At 42.7% G+C, this 22,115-nt stretch overlaps 2 protein-coding genes across 2 annotated transcripts in view; both read left to right on the top strand.

Annotated features, from left to right (window-relative positions):
- Window positions 1–381: 381 nt before the first annotated feature.
- Window positions 382–9,197, top strand: LOC120048335 (AKT-interacting protein). Its single transcript, XM_038994231.1, has 10 exons — window positions 382–563; window positions 1,472–1,579; window positions 3,225–3,436; window positions 3,740–3,804; window positions 4,117–4,217; window positions 5,844–5,932; window positions 6,635–6,733; window positions 7,428–7,535; window positions 7,728–7,788; window positions 8,025–9,197. Exons 2-10 carry the CDS (start codon window positions 1,532–1,534, stop codon window positions 8,130–8,132), a joined length of 891 nt encoding a protein of 296 aa, XP_038850159.1. The 5' UTR covers window positions 382–563; window positions 1,472–1,531; the 3' UTR covers window positions 8,133–9,197.
- A 1,492-nt stretch (window positions 9,198–10,689) lies between these two features.
- LOC120048327 (chromodomain-helicase-DNA-binding protein 9-like) overlaps window positions 10,690–22,115 on the top strand; it is a 118,996-nt gene continuing 107,570 nt past the window's right edge. The window contains exon 1 of the mRNA XM_038994220.1: window positions 10,690–10,755. The gene's annotated coding sequence lies outside the window, so the exon portion shown is untranslated. The remainder of the gene's footprint in view (window positions 10,756–22,115) is intronic.

Here is a 22,115-nt window from a genome sequence, read left to right as displayed (position 1 = left end):
CTGCTAAACATGTGTATGTGACCGATTTGTATTTGAGAGACAACAAGCGCTTATTGACCACATTTATGTTTTTAATAAGCATTGGAGACGAAATATAGTTAACATGTTGTCAACAATCAAAGCCAACCCCGTCTGTTTTTCCCTATAGTTGCGCATGCTAAACAAACCGACCCATCTATACACGTTCTGCGTTCTACAAATCAGCAACTCGGACATTTCTGAGTTTCCTAGTTCCGACTAGTACGTGAATGCGGCATAACAGCATGACTTAAAAAGTGATAGAACGTCAGCGAATCATATTTCAGATACTTTATCCACGCTTTGTTAAAAGCCAATAGAAATATCCCTGGTGAATAGGAAACGCCCATCATGAGTCTTTGATTGATTTCCGGTGTCTGTGAGATTGCTTAGCTAGCCAGTTACCCAAATAATTGCGGTGCACATTTTTTGTTTGTTTTGACCAGTGGTGATTGTAACAACGTCCTTTAAAACGCACATTTTGAAATTGCCCATAAATGGGCAATTTTTGAACGGGTACTTGTCGGAATTTTCGTCCAGGGAAGGTAAGCTGGCAACTGGATACTAGCTAGCTAGCTACCGTTGGCTTTCAAGCTAGGTAACGTTAGCTGGTTAGTTTGCAAGGTAGTAGAACTGGTTAGTTTACTAAGTTTGTTGTGAATAACGTTCTTTTCATTCGGTTATCGAGTCGTAAAGTATGCCTATTTCATTATGGATTATATGCAACAATGCTAGATTCCATCGCAAATGAATATGTATGCTTGATTTGTTATTGCTAACCTGGCGTTCAGCTAACAAACTGGACGTATCTTGTTAACAATCTAACTAGTTACTGTAACTATATATAGCTTAACTAACTAGCTATGCGTTCAAAGTCATTTTGCATAATTAGTTGCCTGCGTAGAAACACGTGAAAAAACACGGATACAATGGCAACATTGCTAGTTGGCATAGTAGTTAGCTAAGCAAAGATCTTAGTTAACTAACTTGTCAACTGCTGTAGCCAACGGCAATAACAATGACCTTTGGTAATATGCGAATAAAATTTTGAATCTAGCTAGGCTAACATTCAACCTCCATGTTAAACAACCATTAACACCAGTTCAAGCTTGTGATGTTTGGATTATTTCCCGGTGAGGTTTAAAGTGCTTTGCCTGGCAGAGACGTAACAGTTAGGCCTGTTTGACGTCATGACATGAAGAGGCACGTCTGTCTGAGCAGCAGCATGTTCCGTAGATCAGAGAGTCAGCAGCTGTCATTTAGTTCAGGTTGCCCCATTGTGTGTGTGCTGAACAGAGGGCCTCATCAGTCATTTGGTCTCGTGTGGCTCAGTTGGTAGAGCATGGCGCTTTCAACGCCAGGGTTGTGGGTTCGATTTGTCATGGGAGACCAGTACGAAAATGGCCCTAAATTAATAAAAATGTAACATTTGTTCTGTCAATTCTACCCCCAGTGACGCCAGCGAATGGCACAGGCAACACTTGTTGTGGGACCGACATAGACGGACAAGTTAATGAACCTGAACCCATTCTGGAGCATGTCTACCAATACTGGTCGCAAGGTAAGGGAGCGCTCTTCCTCTTCTGCACTGAAAGCCAACTTCTGTCAAGTTCACCCAACACACAAGCGAGAAGAGAGACAAAAAAACAGGATCTTCAAAAGTTCCCAAAGAGACACCCACACACTGAAAGTAAGCCTAGTGTGGTCTGTCCCCCTAACGGTTTCCCATAAAGACGGCATGGCTGCCTTGGAGCTTTGTGCCTTTTACACCTGTTACCATCTGTCTTTAGTTTGAGAAAAATCTTGGAGGACTGGAATTGTGGCATGGGAATGTTTATCTTGTGCTGTCCTCTAATAACGCATTAGGCCTACTCATGCCTTTTCTCCAACTCCTTGCCAGGGACACTCCTTTGCAATCTCATCCCGAAAGAGGGCTGTTTCAGGGTCGCCTTTTACTACCTGGTGCTCTGTAGTGCTGTGACGATACCAGTATATTTCAAAAATGAAGACACAAAGCCGACCGAACTCTTTGGTCATTTAATAACCTGCTGTATGTAAAATATTGTGCTATAGCTTGGAAAATAAATACAATTGACTGGATGACAGTGGTTGTTTCCAACATTATGGCTGTTTTCCTAAAAGTTAAATCTGTTTTGTTTCCTTGCCACTATACTAACGAGTATCGCGATACTGGTATTGTCCCAGCCGTAGTGCTCTGGAGGTTGCCGCTATAGTCAGACGTGACTTGTCACAACACATGCGTGGTTGTTGCAGGAGGTGCCTGTTGCTCCTGGAAAATCCACTTGGATTAGATGTTAAACTGTAGTTTGACCAGAGCAATGGTGAACTTCTCAACTGTGCAGTGCATTTGTTTTGTTTGCTAATTGCTAAGATTCAGTTGGGTGAAAAGCTGTTTGCCATGCATCTGCTGTTTGTTATTGCCATTGTCTGTTGCCTACGTACCTCAATGACTTCGGCGAGAAAGGGAGGTACCAACTTCTAGTTTAGCATACAGGCGTCACATTGGAGAAGTAGCTCTGCCCGTAGTAACATAGGTGTAAATACTCTCTGCCCTGCCTTGTCAGATGAATGGTTCACTCATTGTTCTGTGCCTCAACATTAATACTTCTACAACGTGGTTTAATGGCACTCGCTGTGTGTGAACCTGAATTCTTTCTGTAGTTGCAGAGATAGGCCTTGAGGGTTTGTTGCTTAGGTGTTCCTTTGCTTACAGGCATCCCTCCTGCTGTGAACTAGCCTATCCTCCTCCCCTGTGCTTCCCACTGAGCTAGCATTGGCAGGATATGATGCAGGCTGTATTTAGGGATGCTCTCTGTGGGTGCTCTCTCGCACCTCCCGTGGAACGAGGAGTTTGATGCCAGTCGAGACTATGAAACCTGAGAGGTCGTCACCTCATGCCTATTTATTGCCCAGGGCTCAATATGTGCTCCCACTGCTGTCTGTTGCCTTGTAGTTTGACAACAGAGCTTGCCTCTGTCTATGCAGATAGATGTAACTAACAGACTTGCTTGAAATTGGTAGTCTGCGTTGTCTCTTGTGATTCTGCAACATGGTGAAAAAAGTTTGGCTAAGTGGTTTCAATCTAAACATAATCCCCTCCTTGTAATAATCAATGCTACCCGTTTTTATTTCCTTGACATATATTGAGTTGTTAAATGCCTTTTGTTCACTCTTCTGCTGAGCAGAGATCTGACGGTGATGAACAGAGTGGAGAGCAGCAGCAACAAAGAGCCAGTCCAGCCCGTCCTAGCTTTGGGAAGAAGCAGCTTCCCTCCATCCCCAAGAATGCAGTCCCCATCACCAAGCCGGCCTCTCCTGCCGCCACGGCCCAGTTGGCCAACGGAACACATGCCTCCTACGGTCCATTCTACCTGGAGTACTCGCTGCTGGCTGAGTTGTAAGTACTGGCCCCAGATCAGACTTTATCTGTTAAAATGCGTCATTCCTCCCTCCTTTGCTAAAGGTAATCACTGATCTTTGTGACTGGATAAGTGAAGGTAAGATTTGTTTTCACCAGTCCAACCATATCAGATCATTGATTAGCCTACCTGAAGGAAAGGAAGGATGCATCTTTGATATATTTGAACAGAGGCCAATTATGTAGTTAATTTAGAGAAGCTGTTGACAAAAACACACTGTTAATTTCCATATCCATTTTCTTCTGCATTGATTTAATTCCATGTTACCTTGTGACCCACAGCACCCTAGTGATCAAGCAAAAACTGCCTGGAATCTATGTGCAGCCATCCTACAAATCAGCATTGAGTAAGAGCCTAATTTTTTATTTTATTTAACCTTTATTTAACTAGGCAAGTCAGTTAAGAACAAATTCTTATTTACAATGACGGCCAAACTCCGGACGACGCTGGGCCAATTGTGCACCGCCCTATGGGACTCCCAATCACTGCCGGATGTGATGCAGTCAGGATTCGAACCAGAGACTGCAGTGACACCTCTTGCACTGAGATGCAGTGCCTTTGACCTATGTGCCACTTGGGAGCCAAAATCTGTCATCCTGTTTGACTGCATAATCTATACATAACCTTTACAAAATGTATGATTTTCTCTTCTTTCCAGTGTGGTTCGGGGTCATTTTCATCAGACATGGCTTGTACCAGGATGGAGTCTTCAAGTTCACTGTGTATATTCCAGATAACTATCCTGATGGTGAATGTCCTGTGAGTACTTCAGGGGACCTGCTGTAACACTACAACACAGCTGTTTACACAAAATAAAGCAATTTCTTTGGCACATTTCAAAGGTTATTGTGTTTGGCATTTCCTGCTTTGGTGGCAAAGGCTGAGACTGTGATTGGTTTGTGACTGTCATACAGTGCATTCGGAAATTATTCAGACCCCTTGAATTTTTTTCCACGTTGTTGCGTTACAGCCTTATTCTAAAATATATTATATAGATTTTTCCCTCAATCTACACACAATACAAAACAGGTTTACATGTTTTTTGTGCAAGTTTTATTTTGAATCAATTATCACATTTACATACGTATTCAGACCCTTTACTCAATACTTTGTTGAAGTACCTTTGGCAGCGATTACAGCCTCAGTTCTTCCTGGGTGTGATGCTACAAGCTTCCTACACCTGTATTTGGGGAGTTGCTCCCATTCTCTGCAGATCCTCTCAAGCTTTGTCAGGTTTGATGGTGTGTCACTGCACAAATATTTTCAGGTCTCCAGAGATACTCTGGCTGGGCCACACAAGGACAGAGACTTGTCCCGAAGCCACTCCTGTGTTGTCTTGGCTGTGTGCCTTAGTGTCATTGTCCTGTTGGAAGGTGAACCTTTGTCCCAATCTGAGGTCCTGAGCGCTCTGGAGCAGGCTTTCATCAAGGACATCTACTTTGCTCTGTTCATCTTTCCCTCGATCCTGACTAGTTTCCCAGTCCCTGCCTCTGGAAAAACATCCCCACAGCATGATGTCTGCCACCACCATGCTTCAATGTAGGGATGGTATTGGCCAAGTGAAGAATGGTGCCTGGTTTCCTCCAGACATGATGCTTGGCATTCAGGCCAAAAAGTTCAATCTTGATTTCAGCAGACCAGAGAAACTAATTGGTGGAGTGCTGCAGAGATGGTTGTCCTTCTGGAAGGTTCTCCCATCTCCAGAGGAGCTCTGTCAGCTTGACCATTGGGTTCTTGGTCACCTCCCTGACCAAGGCCCTTCTCCCCGATTTTCTGTTTGGCTGGGCGGCCATCTGCAGGAAGAGTCTTGGAACCGCCCACCAAACTTCCATTTTAAGAATGGAGGACATTGTGTTCTTGGATCTTCAACGCTGCAGACATTTTCTTGGTACCCTTCCCCAGATCCATGCGTCAAAACAATCCTTTCTTGGAGCTCTACAGACAATTCCTTCGACCCCCCCCCCCCCCCCCCCCCCCCCCCCCCCCCCCCCCCCCACCCATGGCTTTGTTCTGACGTCAACTGTGGGACCGTATATAGACACTGGTGTGTGCCTTTCCAAATCATGTTCAATCAATTTAATTTACTACAGGTGGACTCCAATGAAGTTGTGGAAAGCTCAATTTCGAGTGTCATAGCAAAGGGTCTGAGTACTTATGTAAAGGTATTTCTGTTATTTTTTCTAAACCCGTTTTCACTTTTTCATTGAGGTATTGTGTGTAGTTATTTAATCAAGTTTAGATTAAGGCTGTAACGTAACAAAATGTGAAGGTTAAGGGATTTGAATTCTTTCTGAATGCACTGTATGGTGGTACATTGAAATGTGGTGTTTTAGTACTGTTAGAATATTGCATAAATACCATGTTCTCTCCTGTACCACCATTTAGAGAGTGGTGTTTGATATCCCAGTCTTCCACCCACTAGTGGACCCTGTTTCAGGAGAGCTTGATGTCAGGAGAGCCTTCACCAAGTGGAGGTCAGTACATGGCTTCTATGCCCAGATCATTACATCCAAATGAATGAGGACGATTTGGAAATGGGTGTTTGTCAGGTACATGTGGCTTGATATTTTTCCCGTTTAGTGTAATGTCTGCTCCACCATGTACTAGTCACTACTACACAGCCTTACACATCCCATGATAGGCTAAATGCAGTTACTACTTTTTGAGCTATGATGTTGTGATTGATATGTGTGTTCTCTCAGGATGTTGTAGTTCTGGTGGTAAATAGTGATACAGTGCTGTCACAGAGTTGAAATGTGTGGGGGTGTCTGTAGTGTGCCTTGGTTAGAACTGGCATGCGTTACATCAAGGCCCATTCTTTACTCTGACTTCTGTTCCTCATGGCCTGTTTCTTCAGCTGGACAGTGACACAGCCTTGTAAGGTCTTCTCTTAAACCTCAGTCTCTATCAGCTGGAGGTGGATACCTTTTAATGAGTGGGGAAAGTTGTCCATGACATTCTCAATGGAAACCTGTCTGTCATTATGGTCTATTTGTCACACTGGCTGTGCACTACTGGTGTTTGAGCAGTGCTACTGTTGGGTATTTCACTAGTCTGAGATGAACCTATGCACCATGGATTGCCTTTATGATACTTGTGTATTTACTGTGACTGGAGTTGTATTTGGTTTGCCATTATGTTGAGAGAATCATAATTGTCTCCCTGTGGACATGAAGGCGTAATCACAACCACATCTGGCAAGTCCTGATGTATGCACGCACGGTGTTCTACAAGATCAACACTATGGAACCACTCAACCCAGAAGCTGCTGTGCTGTAAGTCTGTACTTGTTCACTTTCTTCTCAAAGCCTTCTCTTCCTCCTGTAGATGGATACTGGGCCACGCGTACGTATGTGACCTGGGTCAGTTTATATAGGTCAACAAGCAAGCTAGTCTTTGTGCTCCTATTGTGTACCCTGAAACTTCAATTAATAGCCCACACATTTATTTGCTTCAATCACTGAACACAACCGGTGCTTATTAGAGACGGGCTTCTGTTTATTTGAGCCAGGTGTGTATTTCTTTAATGTACACAGCTTTTGCACAAAATGTTGAAGACTACCAAACTTAATTGTGACCAGTATAAACATAAATCTATCGCAGATCATACACTCCCGATTTGGCACTTCGGCACCATGGAGAGCTTGAATTTGACGTGTTTATTTTTGATGACGAGCAATGTTTTTAATGCACATGACTGGGATTATCAGAGCTGTGTCCATGGTAACTTCGTAAACAATTAATTTAGACCCATTGTTTATTTGCTGAAATGTGTGCCGATGCCCAGCTACTAAAAGGGACAGGCGGCTGTTTGAGACTGTTTAATTGAAATGTTGAGGTATTCTGTTAGGAGTAAAAAAAATCTTAATTCCCTGACCTAATGAATTAGACTGTGGCCAGGTGGGGGCAATTATCACTCCACACTGTATTGACTGGCAAATTGTTTGTATAATCATACTGTTTTTTCAGGTACGACAAGGATGTGCAGTTGTTCAAAAGCAAGGTGATAGACAGCGTCAAACTATGCAACAGTCACCTCTTCGACCAGCCCAAGATGGACGATCCTTATGCAATAAGGTTGGTTGTAGGAAATGCTCCTCATTCCTGGAATTCCATTTCTCATTCTCATAGCTCATGAACAATCTGAACATTCAGTCTTTTTTTATTTATTTTTTATTGGCGCCAATAAGAAACCTGCAGCATATGAAAGGAGATGCAATAAATGGTTGAGAATTTTGTTTCTTTGTGTTTTTGTACTTATTTTTCCAGTTTCTCTTCATGGAACCCAGCGATCCACGACGAGGCGAAGGAACGGATGTTCACACATAAAGTGAGTTTTCTAAACCCCAGCAGTGTGCTTTTCAGACTTATGTAAAAGGACACAAAGCTCTGAGTCTGTCTGCTATGGTCCAAGGAGTCAGGTTCCCTCTGAGCTCACTCTCCCAAAAGAGGCTTGTTTTACCCCAATGAGAGCCAGCAGGGCTGTGATTGGTGAAGCTGTGTGAGCTGCCATTTGTTTCCATGGTGCTAGCTGACCAGTGTGGTAATGCGTGTCTGTTATTCTAGAGACGGCCTGAGGATCACCACAAGGGGCTGCAGGTGTCAGGACTGTCTTGGGTGAAGCCCGGATCCACACAACCCTTTAGCAAAGATGACAACCCTCCCCAGAGCTGAGCTGATCCTGCAGTCCTAGTCAGCAGCCACTAGAGGAAGATGCAGAGCAGAATGCCACGCCACAGACTAGCTTCAGCAGCCGTTCAGTCGTATGAATAGGAACTGAACAAGTTGAATGTACTTAATTTTACGTTGCAACACTTGCGCTCAGCTTTAAAAGCATTATAGGCATCTTGTGCTCAAACAGCTATAGAACTAAAAATGTGTATATTATGTAAGTAAATCAACAATGACAACTGGTTGTCTTAGTAACACAGACTACAATGCAATCAGAGCTTTTTCCCTTTATTTTCTTCTCTGCTCTTTGCACATGCTTGGGTTTGGTCTATGAAAATAATCACTCAAAGCTGGTTGAAAGGTGAGAATAAAAATCAGCATTAATTATAGATATACTGTATGGGTGGACTATGGATTCATGACTGCTTGTTAAGGTGGGCTCAGGACAGTTATTGTTTATTATTGTGACTGAAGATGGACTCTAACCTTGGGGGTTCTTTTTTCCCCCAAACATATTTGACTGAAATCAAATTAGAGCAACACTACATTTTTGGGGCGAGGGAAATTTTCGTTCTTTTGGATTACGGTTTAGTGTCTTATATTTCTCTTTACTGTGTAAACTATATGTAAACTATAGTTAAGATGGATAATATATATTGCAGACTGAGCAGCAGGCAAGTGTGGTTTTAATTAATATGCTAAGTTAAATAATCACATCCATCTTTACGTTGCTTTTAATTTTTTTTGAATGTTCTATTTTCCCTTATTGAGCTGATTAAAGGTTTGTGTAAATATAAAACATGTCTGCTGTGGGAATGGCAGCCCTCCACAGACAACATTGTTTTGCTCAAAGCTGTTGGATATTTGGCACAATTTATATTGCTGTGAAATGATGTAAACACATGCTGCCGTCTGGACTGTTGAATTTGGCAAAACAATGTGTACTTATACTTCTCATTTTACCTTTCCTATATGGAACCCAAACCTCAGTCAACAGTTTGTGCTGTATAGGCAATGAGTTTCGAAAGCTTTTCTTTGAAAGGAAATAAACACGACAATGCATATCAATGACTGTGTGTATATATATATATATATTTTATTTAACCCTTTAACTAGGCAAGTCTGTAAATAAGAATTTGTTCTTAACTATGATGGCCAAACTTGGACGACGCTGGGTCAATTGTACGCTGTCCTATGGTACAACCTGGAATCGAACCAGGGTGTCTAGTGACGCCTCAAGCTCTGAGATGTAATGCCTTAGTCTGCTGCGATGTACATGTATGTTGTGATTTAGGTTTGAGGTAAGCACTGTTTTCATTGGACTAGCTGTGGCGATCTAAGTAGCCTTTATTCAGCACATAAGGGTGTGTGGGTCATGTTGGATTTCCTCAAGGAGTGATTTAAACGGTAGATGGGTTACTTATGTTGGCTCTATAGACCAGGGGTATTCAACTCTTAAAGGCACTGCATGGTCAATCTGATGTCTGCATTGGTCATGTAGCATTTATGGTGATATGCCTCTTCAGAAGCCAGGGCATTCATACTTCTTGCGCTTTGTGGAACAGCCCAGAGCTGATGTCAAGGAAACGAGTTGTATTTAATACAGGACCCCCCCCCCCCACCTACCGTCAACCGATCATGTCAATGTGGAGCTATATGGAGCACACTTCATTGTTACAAAATTTGAGGCGCAGGGCAATGTGGTACAGAGCTCAATTTGGCCTCTACGAGACTCCAGAGACTCCGCAAATGCGTCACACCATCCATACGGCGCCTTCAACCACATTTTCAGGTCAAGCATACATTTGCTCTTAGCTGGAGAGGTTGATAACCAGGGGTGAACATACTAACGACGTTAGTGTTGAAAAATGAACTGACACGTTTGCTAAAACACAATTTATGCTTAATCTAAAAATGTGGTTGGAGGGTGTGACGCAATTTCGAGGCCACCAGAGGCACGCAGAGGACAAAAAAGTTGATTAACTTTCCCCGGTAATACTTTCAGAAATGAAGGCATGTGCTTTGATTTAACTTTCAGATTAATAGAAAGGAGCGCATGTGTGAAAAATCTGGTTGGATCTCATAGATTGTAGAAAACCTTTTCACTATTTCATGCTGTCATGCATAGATTTACGGTTCCACGTCAAGACCATAGTGACTTGGTTTAGCAGTACTGTCAAGAGCCATTGGGGGTCACTACACACTAACGACAGGTTGCCATGTTATTTTCGCACTATCTCGCCTGTCAGTCAACATTATTATCCGGGAGACTACAGGTTTGCGTAATCAAAGTAAAACCTCCGCGGATTGGCTTCAACCCTACCGCGGCCATCTTGTGTGTCATGCCTTTATAACCAATTTAGTCTAATATTTGTTATTTTATTTTACATATGAGGAGTTATTATGACACAAAATTGAATATAACATTTTGTCCATGTGGAACCGGCTCCAAATGTAATCTGAGATTATAAAAATTGAACGAGTCCTCAGCTGTCCAATCAGAGAGCAAGTAACTGATATGCAAATTGTGTCATCGATTCGTCACGTCAGCAGCAGTAGAACCGCTGTGGTCAACTAGTTAACTTCGCTCTTATAATTTTCAGTCAACGGATTTTGCTTCACTTCGGTAAGTAATAAAATAATTTTCTCGTCATAAATAGAAAGTATTGGCTCCACACAGAGCTTTTAACTCTGGGAGCAAACTAATTCTAATGACTGAGAGACAGTGACGCTCAGCTGTGGTCACTAACGTTACGTTAGCAGTGGGAATCCCGGTCTGAAAAGCGCCCAACTAGCTACAATATCAATCAAATGGCTCGCGGAACATTGTAAGTTATACCTTTTCCATAATCGTTTCTCAGAGTTCGAAATATTGCGTTCGTGTTACTAAAGTTATTGACGGCGCTTCGTTATGGTGGTCCTGAACTGACAGCGACCCGCTGTGATGGTACGAGCCTCGAGCCAGCTCTGCATCGTTACCATGAATGTGCATGCAGAGGGTAAAGTGATATAAATCGGGAGTCTCAACGAAACTCGGTCGGGTCCATCAACAACTGGTGTAATTGTCTGTGGTCAATCTATTTCATTGTTCCTAATGAATGACTGTCGACCCCCATCCAGCTCTTCCCTCTCCTACTCAGCAGAGGCGTCACGACACCACTGAAGTCGAGAGGAGAGGGGCTTGGAAGGAAAGACAAGTGGGGACACGTGTACGATTCGAGTCTCGAGAAGAACAGATGGTGGGAAAAAATCCCTAAGGCTTGGCACCTGTCTTTCAGATTCAGAAAGTTAAGATTCAGCTAATTTCTCTAACTAGGTAGCTAGTTACCTGTTGTGACAGGGAAACACATCGAGTGCCAAGCAGCCTTTTACTAGGAGGTGCAGCAAGGCTATTGTGAAGATTCGATGCTCAGATAGCCACGAGCCATAGCTGCACTCAGAGGATGCTGAGGTTAGTGGCCATGACAGACTGGTTTCTTTTTATCATGGGTTCATTGTTACAGATTCTCGCTGTGCCACATAAACCAGGTGTGGTTAATTGAGGGATTCTAGAACCTATTCTAAAGTAAAATTCAACAATGCAATACGATACTTATTAACCTTTCTTACCTCGTAATAATACCGCTATTCTTGGGATTATTCCTATTTAGCGTCATTACAAATTGATTGATGATCATCATGGACGTCCGTTGCACGTAGATGTAGTTTGTGCAAATAATATTTTGATTCCTGAATCCATGGAGTGGGATCGTCGACAGACGACGGGTTTGTGAGTTTGGACAGTTTGATGCTACATTGTTTCTGTCTCTATTTCGTTGTCGTTGTTGTGGCTGCACTTGTTATCTGTATTTTTTTGTTTAGGGTGCTTAGATAAGTCACCGGGACTCTGAAATTGACAACGCCTATTTGTTTGTTGTGTATAGTGGGTTGGCGATATCATGCTACTTTAGGCAAAGAGGCATAGACTCATGATAAACAAAGAAGCAAGCATCTTGCAGAGGTAGCTAGCCCACTGGGCACAGACTTCAATTCAACGGCTATTCAACGTTAGTTCAACGTAGTTTTATTGAAATGATGTGTAAACAACGTTGATTCAACCAATGTGTGACCAGTGGGAGACTAAATGTAAGCAGGAAGCGCAGCACAAACACGAATGCATTTATATTGCACAGACTTTGATGGGACCTGTTGAATGTGCTCTGGAATGGCCCTTGATCAGTTTTCTTGGAGAGTTAAATTAATCTCCATTGTTCAATGATGCTTTTTTAACTAAAGAAAAGTTGATTCAGTTGGGGGTCTTTTGTTATTGGTGGGCCAGTTATTACCCAATACTTTGAGGGTAGAGCCTACAGATAAACCAGCCAAACAAATAGTCTACATTCGATTTGGCTATGAATTATGTTTTAAATTTTAAAGTGGGTTTCACTGTAGCTAAAACTTAACTCCAGATATTAACTAGAGCTAGTTTCACTGCAGATCTGGGTTCAACGTCATTTATAAAGACTTTCTAGACTGCATAAAGTCTTCATAAGAACTACATAGATGATTCACAAACCTAGCATTTATAAGCAAAGTCATAGCATACCTACTACATGCAATAAAAAAATTAAAAAAAACGCCTGAAACTAGATCTTGAAGATTCTGGTCTTGATGAGAATAAAATAAATGTCTGGAGATGTTCCCTTCTGCACTGTTCAATCAATCTAGTAAATGTGAAGGAAGAGTTAAGATGGAGTGTCACCTTGTTAATGGAAGGGAAGTCGTGTCACAGGGTCTCTCTTCTATTTCCCCTGAAAACCGGAATTTACGGTTGTTGGCATCTCTGCTAAAGCTACACCCAAGGGTAGTGCTGAGCGATTAACCAAAATAACTGATTGACAGACGTTTTTTTCTTCTTCGGTGAGCTTAATGCGCACATTGCACAGTTTCTCTAGAGATAAATCAGATCTAGCCTGAACTGTTCAATGTAGTAGGGAGTTTTTTCCAACAGGCCTATATTCTACATAGTTTAGTGCATAACATGTGGTAATTAACTACAATGACCATAATCCATTGCGCATCTACTAGTCCGGTCTGTGTTTCTTTTACGCCAGCTACTGTAGAGACAGAAGAATGCGCAATCGTGAGGTGATATAGAGAGCAGCTGTTGCTTTGTGCAGTATCTCTACCTGAAAATACATGATCAAAGTGATTGATAGTTGGTATTCAGCAGTCATAAAGTATGTCTTATTTACTTTGAAGAACTACAAAATAGTGATTTTGTCAGACAGCATAGGTTGCATCTCTATAGAGATGAGATGATGACTTGGAGTAAAATATTAAAGTCATCAAATAAAACAAATGTAATATACACAATAAGTGATTTTTTTTTTTTAAAGCAATGTGAATAAATTATGGATCGCCGTTTGGGTTTTTGCGTCAAATTAAACTATTTTACGCGTCAAATAAGCTTTTAATTTGACACGTCAAATAACAATTCTATTATAGAATGTTGTGTGTGCTGAATTTGCACGTGCAAGCCAAGTGCCACCATTACTGTCAAAGCTGTACAATACTGCGTTGGTAATAAGGCATTATTTGTTTGACCGAATGAGAAAATATCTGTGTGAGCATTTGAAATTAGATCAGGATCAAAAATGTTTGCAAATACAGTTGAAGTCGGAAGTTTACATACACTTCGTTTGGAGTCATTAAAACTAGTTTTTAAACCACTCCACAAATTTCTTGTTAACAAACTATAGTTTTGGCAAGTCGGTGAGGACATCTACTTTGTGAATGACACAAGTAATTTTTCCAACAATTGTTTACAGACAGATTATTTCACTTATAATTCACTGTATCACAATTCCAGTGGGTCAGAAGTGTATTTACACTAAGTTGTGCCTTTAAGCAGCTTGGAAAATTCCAGAAAATTATGTCATGGCTTTAGAAGCTTCTGATAGGCTAATTGACATAATTTGAGTCAATTGGAGGTGTACCTGTGGATGTATTTCAAGGCCTACCTTCAAACTCAGTGCCTCTTTGCTTTACATCATGGGAAAATCAAAAGAAATCAGCCAAGACCTCAGAAGAAGAATTGTAGACCTCCACAAGTCTGGTTCATCCTTGGGAGCAATTTCCAAACGCCTGAAGGTACCACGTTCATCTGTACAAACAACAGTACGCAAGTATAAACACCATGGGACCACGCAGCCGCCATACCGCTCAGGAAGGAGACGCGTTCTGTCTCCTAGAGATGAACGTACTTTGGTGCGAAAAGTGCTAATCAATCCCAGAACAACAGCAAAGGACCTTGTGAAGATGCTGGAGGAAACCGGTACAAAAGTATCTATATCCACAGTAAAACGAGTCCTATATCGACATAACTTGAAAGGCCACTCAGCAAGGAAGAAGCCACTGCTCCAAAACCTCCATAAACAAGCCAGACTGCAGTTTGCAAGTGCACATGAGGACAAAGATTGTACGTTTTGGAGAAATGTCCTCTGGTCTGATGAAACAAAAATAGAACTGTTTGGCCATAATGACCATCGTTATGTATGGAGGAAAAAGGGAGAGGCTTGCAAGCCGAAGAACACCATCCCAACCGTGAAGCACGGGGGTGGCAGCATCATGTTGTGGGGGTGCTTTGCTGCAGGAGGGACTGGTGCACTTCACAAAATAGATGGCATCATGAGGTAGGAAAATTGTGGATATATTGAAGCAACATCTCAAGACATCAGTCAGGAAGTTAAAGCTTGGTTGCAAATGGGTCTTCCAAATGGACGATGACCCCAAAGATACTCCCAAAGTTGTGGCAAAATGGCTTAAGGACAACAAAGTCAAGGTATTGGGGTTGCCATCACAAAGCCCTGACCTCAATCCTTTAGAAAATTTGTGGGCAGAACTGAAAAAGCGTGTGCGAGCAAGGAGGCCTACAAACCTGACTCAGTTACACCAGCTCTGTCAGCAGGAATGGGCCAAAGTTCACCCAACTTATTGTGGGAAGCTTGTGGAAGTCTACCTGAAACGTTTGACCCAAGTTAAACAATTTAAAGGCAATGCTACCAAATACTAATTGAGTGTATGTAAACTTCTGACCCACTGGGAATGTGATGAAAGAAATAAAAGCTGAACTATATCAATATCTCTACTATTATTCTGACATTTCACATTCTTAAAATGAAGTGGTGATCCTAACTGACCTTAGACAGGGAAGTTTTACTAGGATTAAATGTCAGGAATTGTGAAAAACTGTGTTTAAATGTATTTGGCTAAGGCGTATGTAAACTTCCGACTTCAACTGTTTCTTAGATACAGACGTTATTAGAAACTTCTGGGTTAGCTAGCTAGCTTTAGCTTGGTACCTAGCTAGCACCAATCCAACCAGCCTGAAAACATTGACCAGTAGAAACTGCAGTCATTTTCAATATTCTTAACAATGATTAAGGAATCCTTGTTGTTCTCCTATTGAAATAACTAGCTAGCCAGCTACCGAACCCTGTTGCCCAAAACTAAAGTTATAAGCAGCCTGCTAGCTTAATCTGTTAACCTTGTACATTGTCAAAAGTTATCCCATTCGCTTGAGCAGGCAGACAGGTCTGACTGACAGCTACATTGGTTCTCTAACCTGTTGTCTCTCTTTATGCCTAAAGCATTTAGCCTACAGTATCCAACCATGCCTTCACCTCCATTGTTACTTGTATTTGTTCAAATCAAAGTTTATTTGTCACGTGCGCAGAATACAACAGGTGTAGACCTTACAGTGAAATGCTTACTTAAAGGCTATAACCAATAGTGCGAAAAAAAGGTGTGTGTGTGTGTGTAGGTAAGTAAAGAAATAAAACAACAGTAAAAATACATTTGAAAATAAGAGTAGCAAGGCTATATACAGACACCGGTTAGTCAGGCTTATTGAGGTAGTATGTACATGTAGGTATGGTTAAAGTGACTATGCATATATGATGAACAGAGAGTAGCAGTAGCGTAAAAGAGGGGTTGACGGGTGGAGGGACACAATGCAGATAGCCCGGTTAGCCAATGTGCGGGAGCACTGGTTGGTCGGGCCAATTGAGGTAGTATGTAAATGAATGTATAGTTAAAGTGACAATGCATATAAGATAAACAGAGAGTAGCAGCAGCGTAAAAGAGGGGTTGGGGGGGTGGGGCACACAATGCAAATAGTCCGGGTAACCATTTGGTTACCTGTTCAGGAGTCTTATGGCTTGGTGGTAAAAACTGTTGAGAAGCCTTTTTGTCCTAGATTTGGCACTCCGGTACCGCTTGCCATGCGGTAGTAGAGAGAACAGTCTATGACTGGGGTGGCTGGGGTCTTTGACAATTTTTAGGGCCTTCCTCTGACACCGCCTGGTGTAGAGGTCCTGGATGACAGGCAGCTTAACCCCAGTGATGTACTGGGCCGTACGCACTACCCTCTGAAGTGACTTGCGGTCGGAGGCCTAGCAATTGCCGTACCAGGCAGTGATGCAACCGGTCAGGATGCTCTCGATGTTGCAGCTGTAGATTCTTTTGAGGATCTCAGGACCCATGCCAAATCTTTTTAGTTTCCTGAGGGGGAATAGGCTTTGTCGTGCCCTCTTCACGACTGTCTTGGTGTGTTTGGACCATTCTAGTTTGTTGTTGATGTGGACACCAAGGAATTTGAAGCTCTCAACCTGCTCCACTACAGCCCCGTCGATGAGAATGGGGACGTGCTCGGTGCTCCTTTTCCTGTAGTCCACAATCATCTCCTTAGTCTTGGTTACGTTGAGGGATAGGTTGTTATTCTGGCACCAAATCAAATTTATTTATATAGCCCTTCGTACATCAGCTGATATCTCAAAGTGCTGTACAGAAACCCAGCATAAAACCCCAAACAGCAAGCAATGTAGGTGTAGAAGCACCTGGGAAGGGAAGCACAGCCGCGAGCTGCCCAGTGCCCACCCGGCCAGGTCTCTAACCTCCTCCTTATAGGCTGTCTCGTCATTGTTGGTGATCAGGCCTACCACTGTTGTGTCGTCTGCAAACTTAATGATGGTGTTGGAGTCGTGCCTGGCCATGCAGTTGTGGGTGAACAGGGAGTACAGGAGAGGGCTGAGCACGCACCTCTGGGGAGCTCCAGTGTTGAGGATCAGCATGGCAGATGTGTTGCTACCTACCCTCACCACCTGGGGGCGGCACATCAGGAAGTCCAGGATCCAGTTGCAGAGGGAGGTGTTTAGTCCCAGGTTCCTTAGCTTAGTGATGAGCTTTGAGGGTACTATGGTGTTGAACGCTGAGCTGTAGTCAATGAATAGCATTCTCACATAGGTGTTCCTTTTGTCCAGGTGGGAAAGGGCAGTGTGGAGTGCAATAGAGATTGCATCATCTGTGGATCTGTTTGGCGGTATGCAAATTGGAGTGGGTCTAGGGTTTCTGGGATAATGGTGTTGATGTGAGCCATTACCAGCCTTTCAAAGCACTTCATGGCTACGGATGTGAGTGCTACGGGTCTGTAGTCATTTAGGCAGGTTGCCTTTGTGTTCTTGGGCACAGGGACTATGGTGGTCTGCTTGAAGCATGTTGGTATTACAGACTCAATCAGGGACATGTTGAAAATGTCAGTGAAGACACCTGCCAGTTGGTCAGCACATGCCCGGAGCACACGTCCTGGTAATCCGTCTGGCCCCACAGCCTTGTGTATGTTGACCTGTTTAAAGGTCTTACTCACGTCGGCTACAGAGAGAGTGATCACACAGTCGTCTGGAACAGCTGATGCTCTCATGCATGCCTCAGTGTTGCTTGCCTCAAAGCGAGCATAGAAGTGATTTAGCTCGTCTGGTAGGCTTGTGTCACTGGGCAGCTCGCGGCTGTGCTTCCCTTTGTAGTCTGTAATAGTTTGCAAGCCCTGCCACATCCAACGAGCGTTCGGAGCCGGTGTAGTATGATTCAATCTTAGGCCTGTATTGACGCTTTGCCTGTTTGATGGTTCGTCGCAGGGCATAGCGGGATTTCTTGTAAGGTTCCGGGTTAGAGTCCCGCACCTTGAAAGCCGCAGCTCTACCCTTTAGCTCAGTGCGAATGTTGCCTGTAATCCATGGCTTCTGGTTGGGGTATGTACGTACTGTCACTGTGGGGACGACGTCCTCAATGCACTTATTGATAAAGCCAGTGACTGATGTGGTGTATTCCTCAATGTCATCGGAAGAATCTCGGAACATGTTCCAGTCTGTGATAGCAAAACAGTCCTGTAGTTTAGCATCTGCTTCATCTGACCATTTTTTTATAGACCAAGTCACTGGTGCTTCCTGCTTTAATTTTTGCTTGTAAGCAGGAATCAGGAGGATAGAGTTGTAGTCGGATTTACCAAATGGAGGGCGAGGGAGATCTTTGTACGCGTCTGTGTGTGGAGTACAGGTGATCTAGAATTTTCTTCCCTCTGGTTGCACATTTAACATGTTGATAGAGATTTGGTAGAACTGATTTAAGTTTCCCTGCATTAAAGTCTTCGGCCACTAGGAGCGCCGCCTCTGGGTGAGTGGTTTCCTGTTTGCTTATTTCCTTATACAGCTGACTGAGTGGGGTCTTAGTGCCAGAATCTGTTTGTGGTGGTAAATAAACAGCCACGAAAAGTATAGCTGAAAACTCTCTAGGCAAGTAGTGTGGCCTGCAATTTATCACAATATACTCTACTTCAGGCGAGCAAAATCTAGAGACTTCCTTAGATTTCGTGCACCAGCTGTTGTTTACAAATATGCACAGAACGCCCCTCTCGTCTCACGTCTTGTTGTTCTATCCTGCCGGTGCAGCGTATATCCCGCTAGCTGAATATCCATGTCGTCATTCAGCCACGATTCCGTGAAACATAGGATATTACAGTTTTTGATGTTCCGTTGGTAGGATATTCGTGATCGTACCTCGTCTAGTTTATTGTCCAATGATTGCACGTTGGCGAGTAATATTGACGGTAACGGCAGCTTTCCTACTCGCCTTCTGCAGGTCCGGACGAGGCATCCGACTCTTCGTCCTCTGCGTCGCTTCCTTTTGCGAATAATTGGGATGTCTGCCCTGTGGGGTGTTTGGAGAATATCCTGTGAGTCCTGCTTGTTGGTGTTGAAAAAATCTTTGTCTAATCCGAGTGATCGCTGTCCTGATATCCAGACGCTCTTTTCTGCCGTAAGTTACGGTTGCAGAAACATTATGTACAAAATAATTTACAAATATCGTGAAAAGAACCACATAATAGCAGAATTGTTTAGGAGACCGTAAAACGGCGGCCATCTCCTCCTGGTGCCATCTTGTAATCAAAAAACCATAACTGGCATGCAGGTCAGTAGAAATTGTAAGATAAAATGACATTTCAATTCAGAAAGGTTACCGACTCGTGTAGCCTATTACCGGCAACTTCAGGAGAGTAGCGGCAGAATCTGCGAAAGCCAGTAGGAGCGGGAGGAGGATGGTCAGGTTAAGTTTTTCTTCTTCTGATTATCTTCATCTCTGGCTCCCTCGAGTCATTTGTGTCTTATTTAATCAAAAACTGCTCTTAAAGCATCAGACAAGCTCAATGCATATATAGTTGATTTTATTAAAATACATTGGGTGTGTCTATATATGGAAAAATACACGTTTAATAATTACGACTTTCGGTCGACCAAGCTATTATTTAGTGTGGGACAGCCCTAGTCTCAACCATAGACAGTCTATAACCGGTTGTATTGTACATCATATAGCTTAGGTTCTACAGTTCATTATTGGTCCCAACTAATACAAGACGAAGAATCAGCAGCAGGAAAAACTATGCTGCTCAGATAAGCTACCTAACCTACCTCTGATTACTCATTCAGTTCATTGAGCGGCCCGGGTAGGATTCTGGTCTGATGTTACCTCTAATTGAGTGATCAGATTTTCCTGTCTGTTTGGGAGAATTAGGCCTGGCCATTCTGCTCATTGTCAGTTACAATAGAGCCCTGCTAAGTGGCTGAGAGCAATGGGAGTTCTCTTTTCATGCCTAGCCTGCCCTCAGATGTAGGTCTGTGTTGCAAGAGAAGAGAATACTCTCCTACTCCTGGGCTGGCTGCTAGTCACACGAGAACAGAGCTCTAGTATAGCCAAGAGCTGGGCATGGGATATGATCTGGCCCCTGCTATCTGGTGCTCCTGTTAAACACAGTTCTAACTGCTATAGCTGTCCATGTTGTGCTGGACCTCCATTCCATAACACCTGTCATTTATGAAGATGAGTAAGGCTACATTAATGATTCACAGTAACCAGGTTAGGGTTAAGTCTTGAAGCTTCCTGTATGAATCTTGTGTATTGTCTTGGTTGTGTGCTTGTGTCATATGGCATACTGGGCCTTTGTAACAATGAGTAAAAAGTAAGGTTTCATCATAGCCAGGGACAGACCCACTACTAGGGTTGGGCAGTATGCAGATTTTCATATCTTCATATCGTCCTTCTCTCATCCCGAGATGTACGGTTTTACCATGGAGGCTGCTAGCTAAATATGCTAACAAGCGCAAATGGAAAAAAAAATATTGCAAAGACAGGCAGCCCAGTTATAAAGTTATACATCTATATGTAAGAGCTACTGAATTTTTTGTGAGTTTGGACATTTACAAACGAATGTGAACGAGATACATTGTGCAATAAACAGTACTGGTTCTGGAGCAGCATGTGTACGTGCTGTATCTGTGTGGAGTCTGGAGTCTCTAGGGCAACAGGCCTGCTTGCTCTGCTTAGAGAAGAAGACAGGCCGAGAACGGAGAGGAGAAAAAAACACAAGGAAATCAAAAGACAGCAGTGGCAGCTGTACAGATAACTCATCCAAAGGGCTTTGACTTTTCAAACACGGCAGAAAGCCAACACAATATGATGGATGCCCCGTCACCTTATTAATTTTGTCACTTACTTAGATAACCATCAAGTTAAACTTAGGGGTCACGTTAATGCAGAATTCTTCGCTTTTCCATGCAGGAAGAAAAGATAAAACGCATAAGAAATATATTGCTGCATTTTGTAAACGCAAATCTAAAATGCTCCGTAATTTCTACTTGGCATCAGACTAATTTTGTGCTTCAGTTGCACTTCTCCACTTGGAAGAGAATTCGCTAAGAGCATTCTATCAGCAGACAGCGTTCTGATGTAGCTACTTTTCTGTGGTGCTTTTCTCCAGATTAACTTTAAGAAAAACATTAGGAAATGTAGCTAGCTACATTCTTTCTATAATAAACAGAAATATGATGGCCATGCATTGTTTTTGCAAAAAAATACCTTGCATGTTCATTGTAAGCTCATTTAGCCTACTTGTGTGGCTGCCAGCCTAATAGCGTTTCTCTTCTGTTGTCATCTGATGAAAATGAAGCTATATTCTGACGAATGTGTTGCAGTAATATATTTAATGTGAAGGAAAACTATAGTTGCACGTCCCTGATCACTCTATTGAAGCAAAAAAAACACTTGACTTTCAATTTAAAACTCAACCCCTGTCAATACACAGCTCGACTCACCTGCTCCTGCTTTGTGCCATTTACAAGCAAACACATGACTGGCTCAACTGTTCTGGGGAACTACGGTGAGCTTCATAATGTAAAATAATGTGACAAGTGAAATGAAGAACGCTTTATCTTCTAACATATTGCCCAAGTTGACTGAAAGTATTTACTTACAAAGTAGCTACAAATATTAAAATATATAGAAAAACTTGAAATAAATAGTTAACGGTAATGAAAAACCATCCCGTGGCTATTTCCAAATACCCTGGTATACTGCCCAAGCCTACCCACTACCCCACTTAACCTTAGCAGAGGTTCACGAGTTGTGGTTGAAGCATTGGATCTCAGTTGTATGCCCCCCCTCTGTATCAGAAGACTTGTGAGAGCCATGACTGTACATTCAGAACATGTCAAAGTGTTTGTAGTGAGGTGAGTGTGTGTGGTGAGTATGAGTCAGCAGGTCTTGACTAACAAAAGTGTTCCGTCATCTTCTATTGGTCATTGGTCTGTGGCTAGATGCATCCTGAGCCAACCTCCCTGG

Source organism: Salvelinus namaycush, chromosome 1 (assembly GCF_016432855.1).
Source record: "Salvelinus namaycush isolate Seneca chromosome 1, SaNama_1.0, whole genome shotgun sequence".
Taxonomy (NCBI): Eukaryota; Metazoa; Chordata; class Actinopteri; order Salmoniformes; family Salmonidae; genus Salvelinus; species Salvelinus namaycush.
The sequence above is the reverse complement of the archived record's forward strand: the minus strand, read 5'-3'. Positions and strand labels throughout refer to the sequence as shown.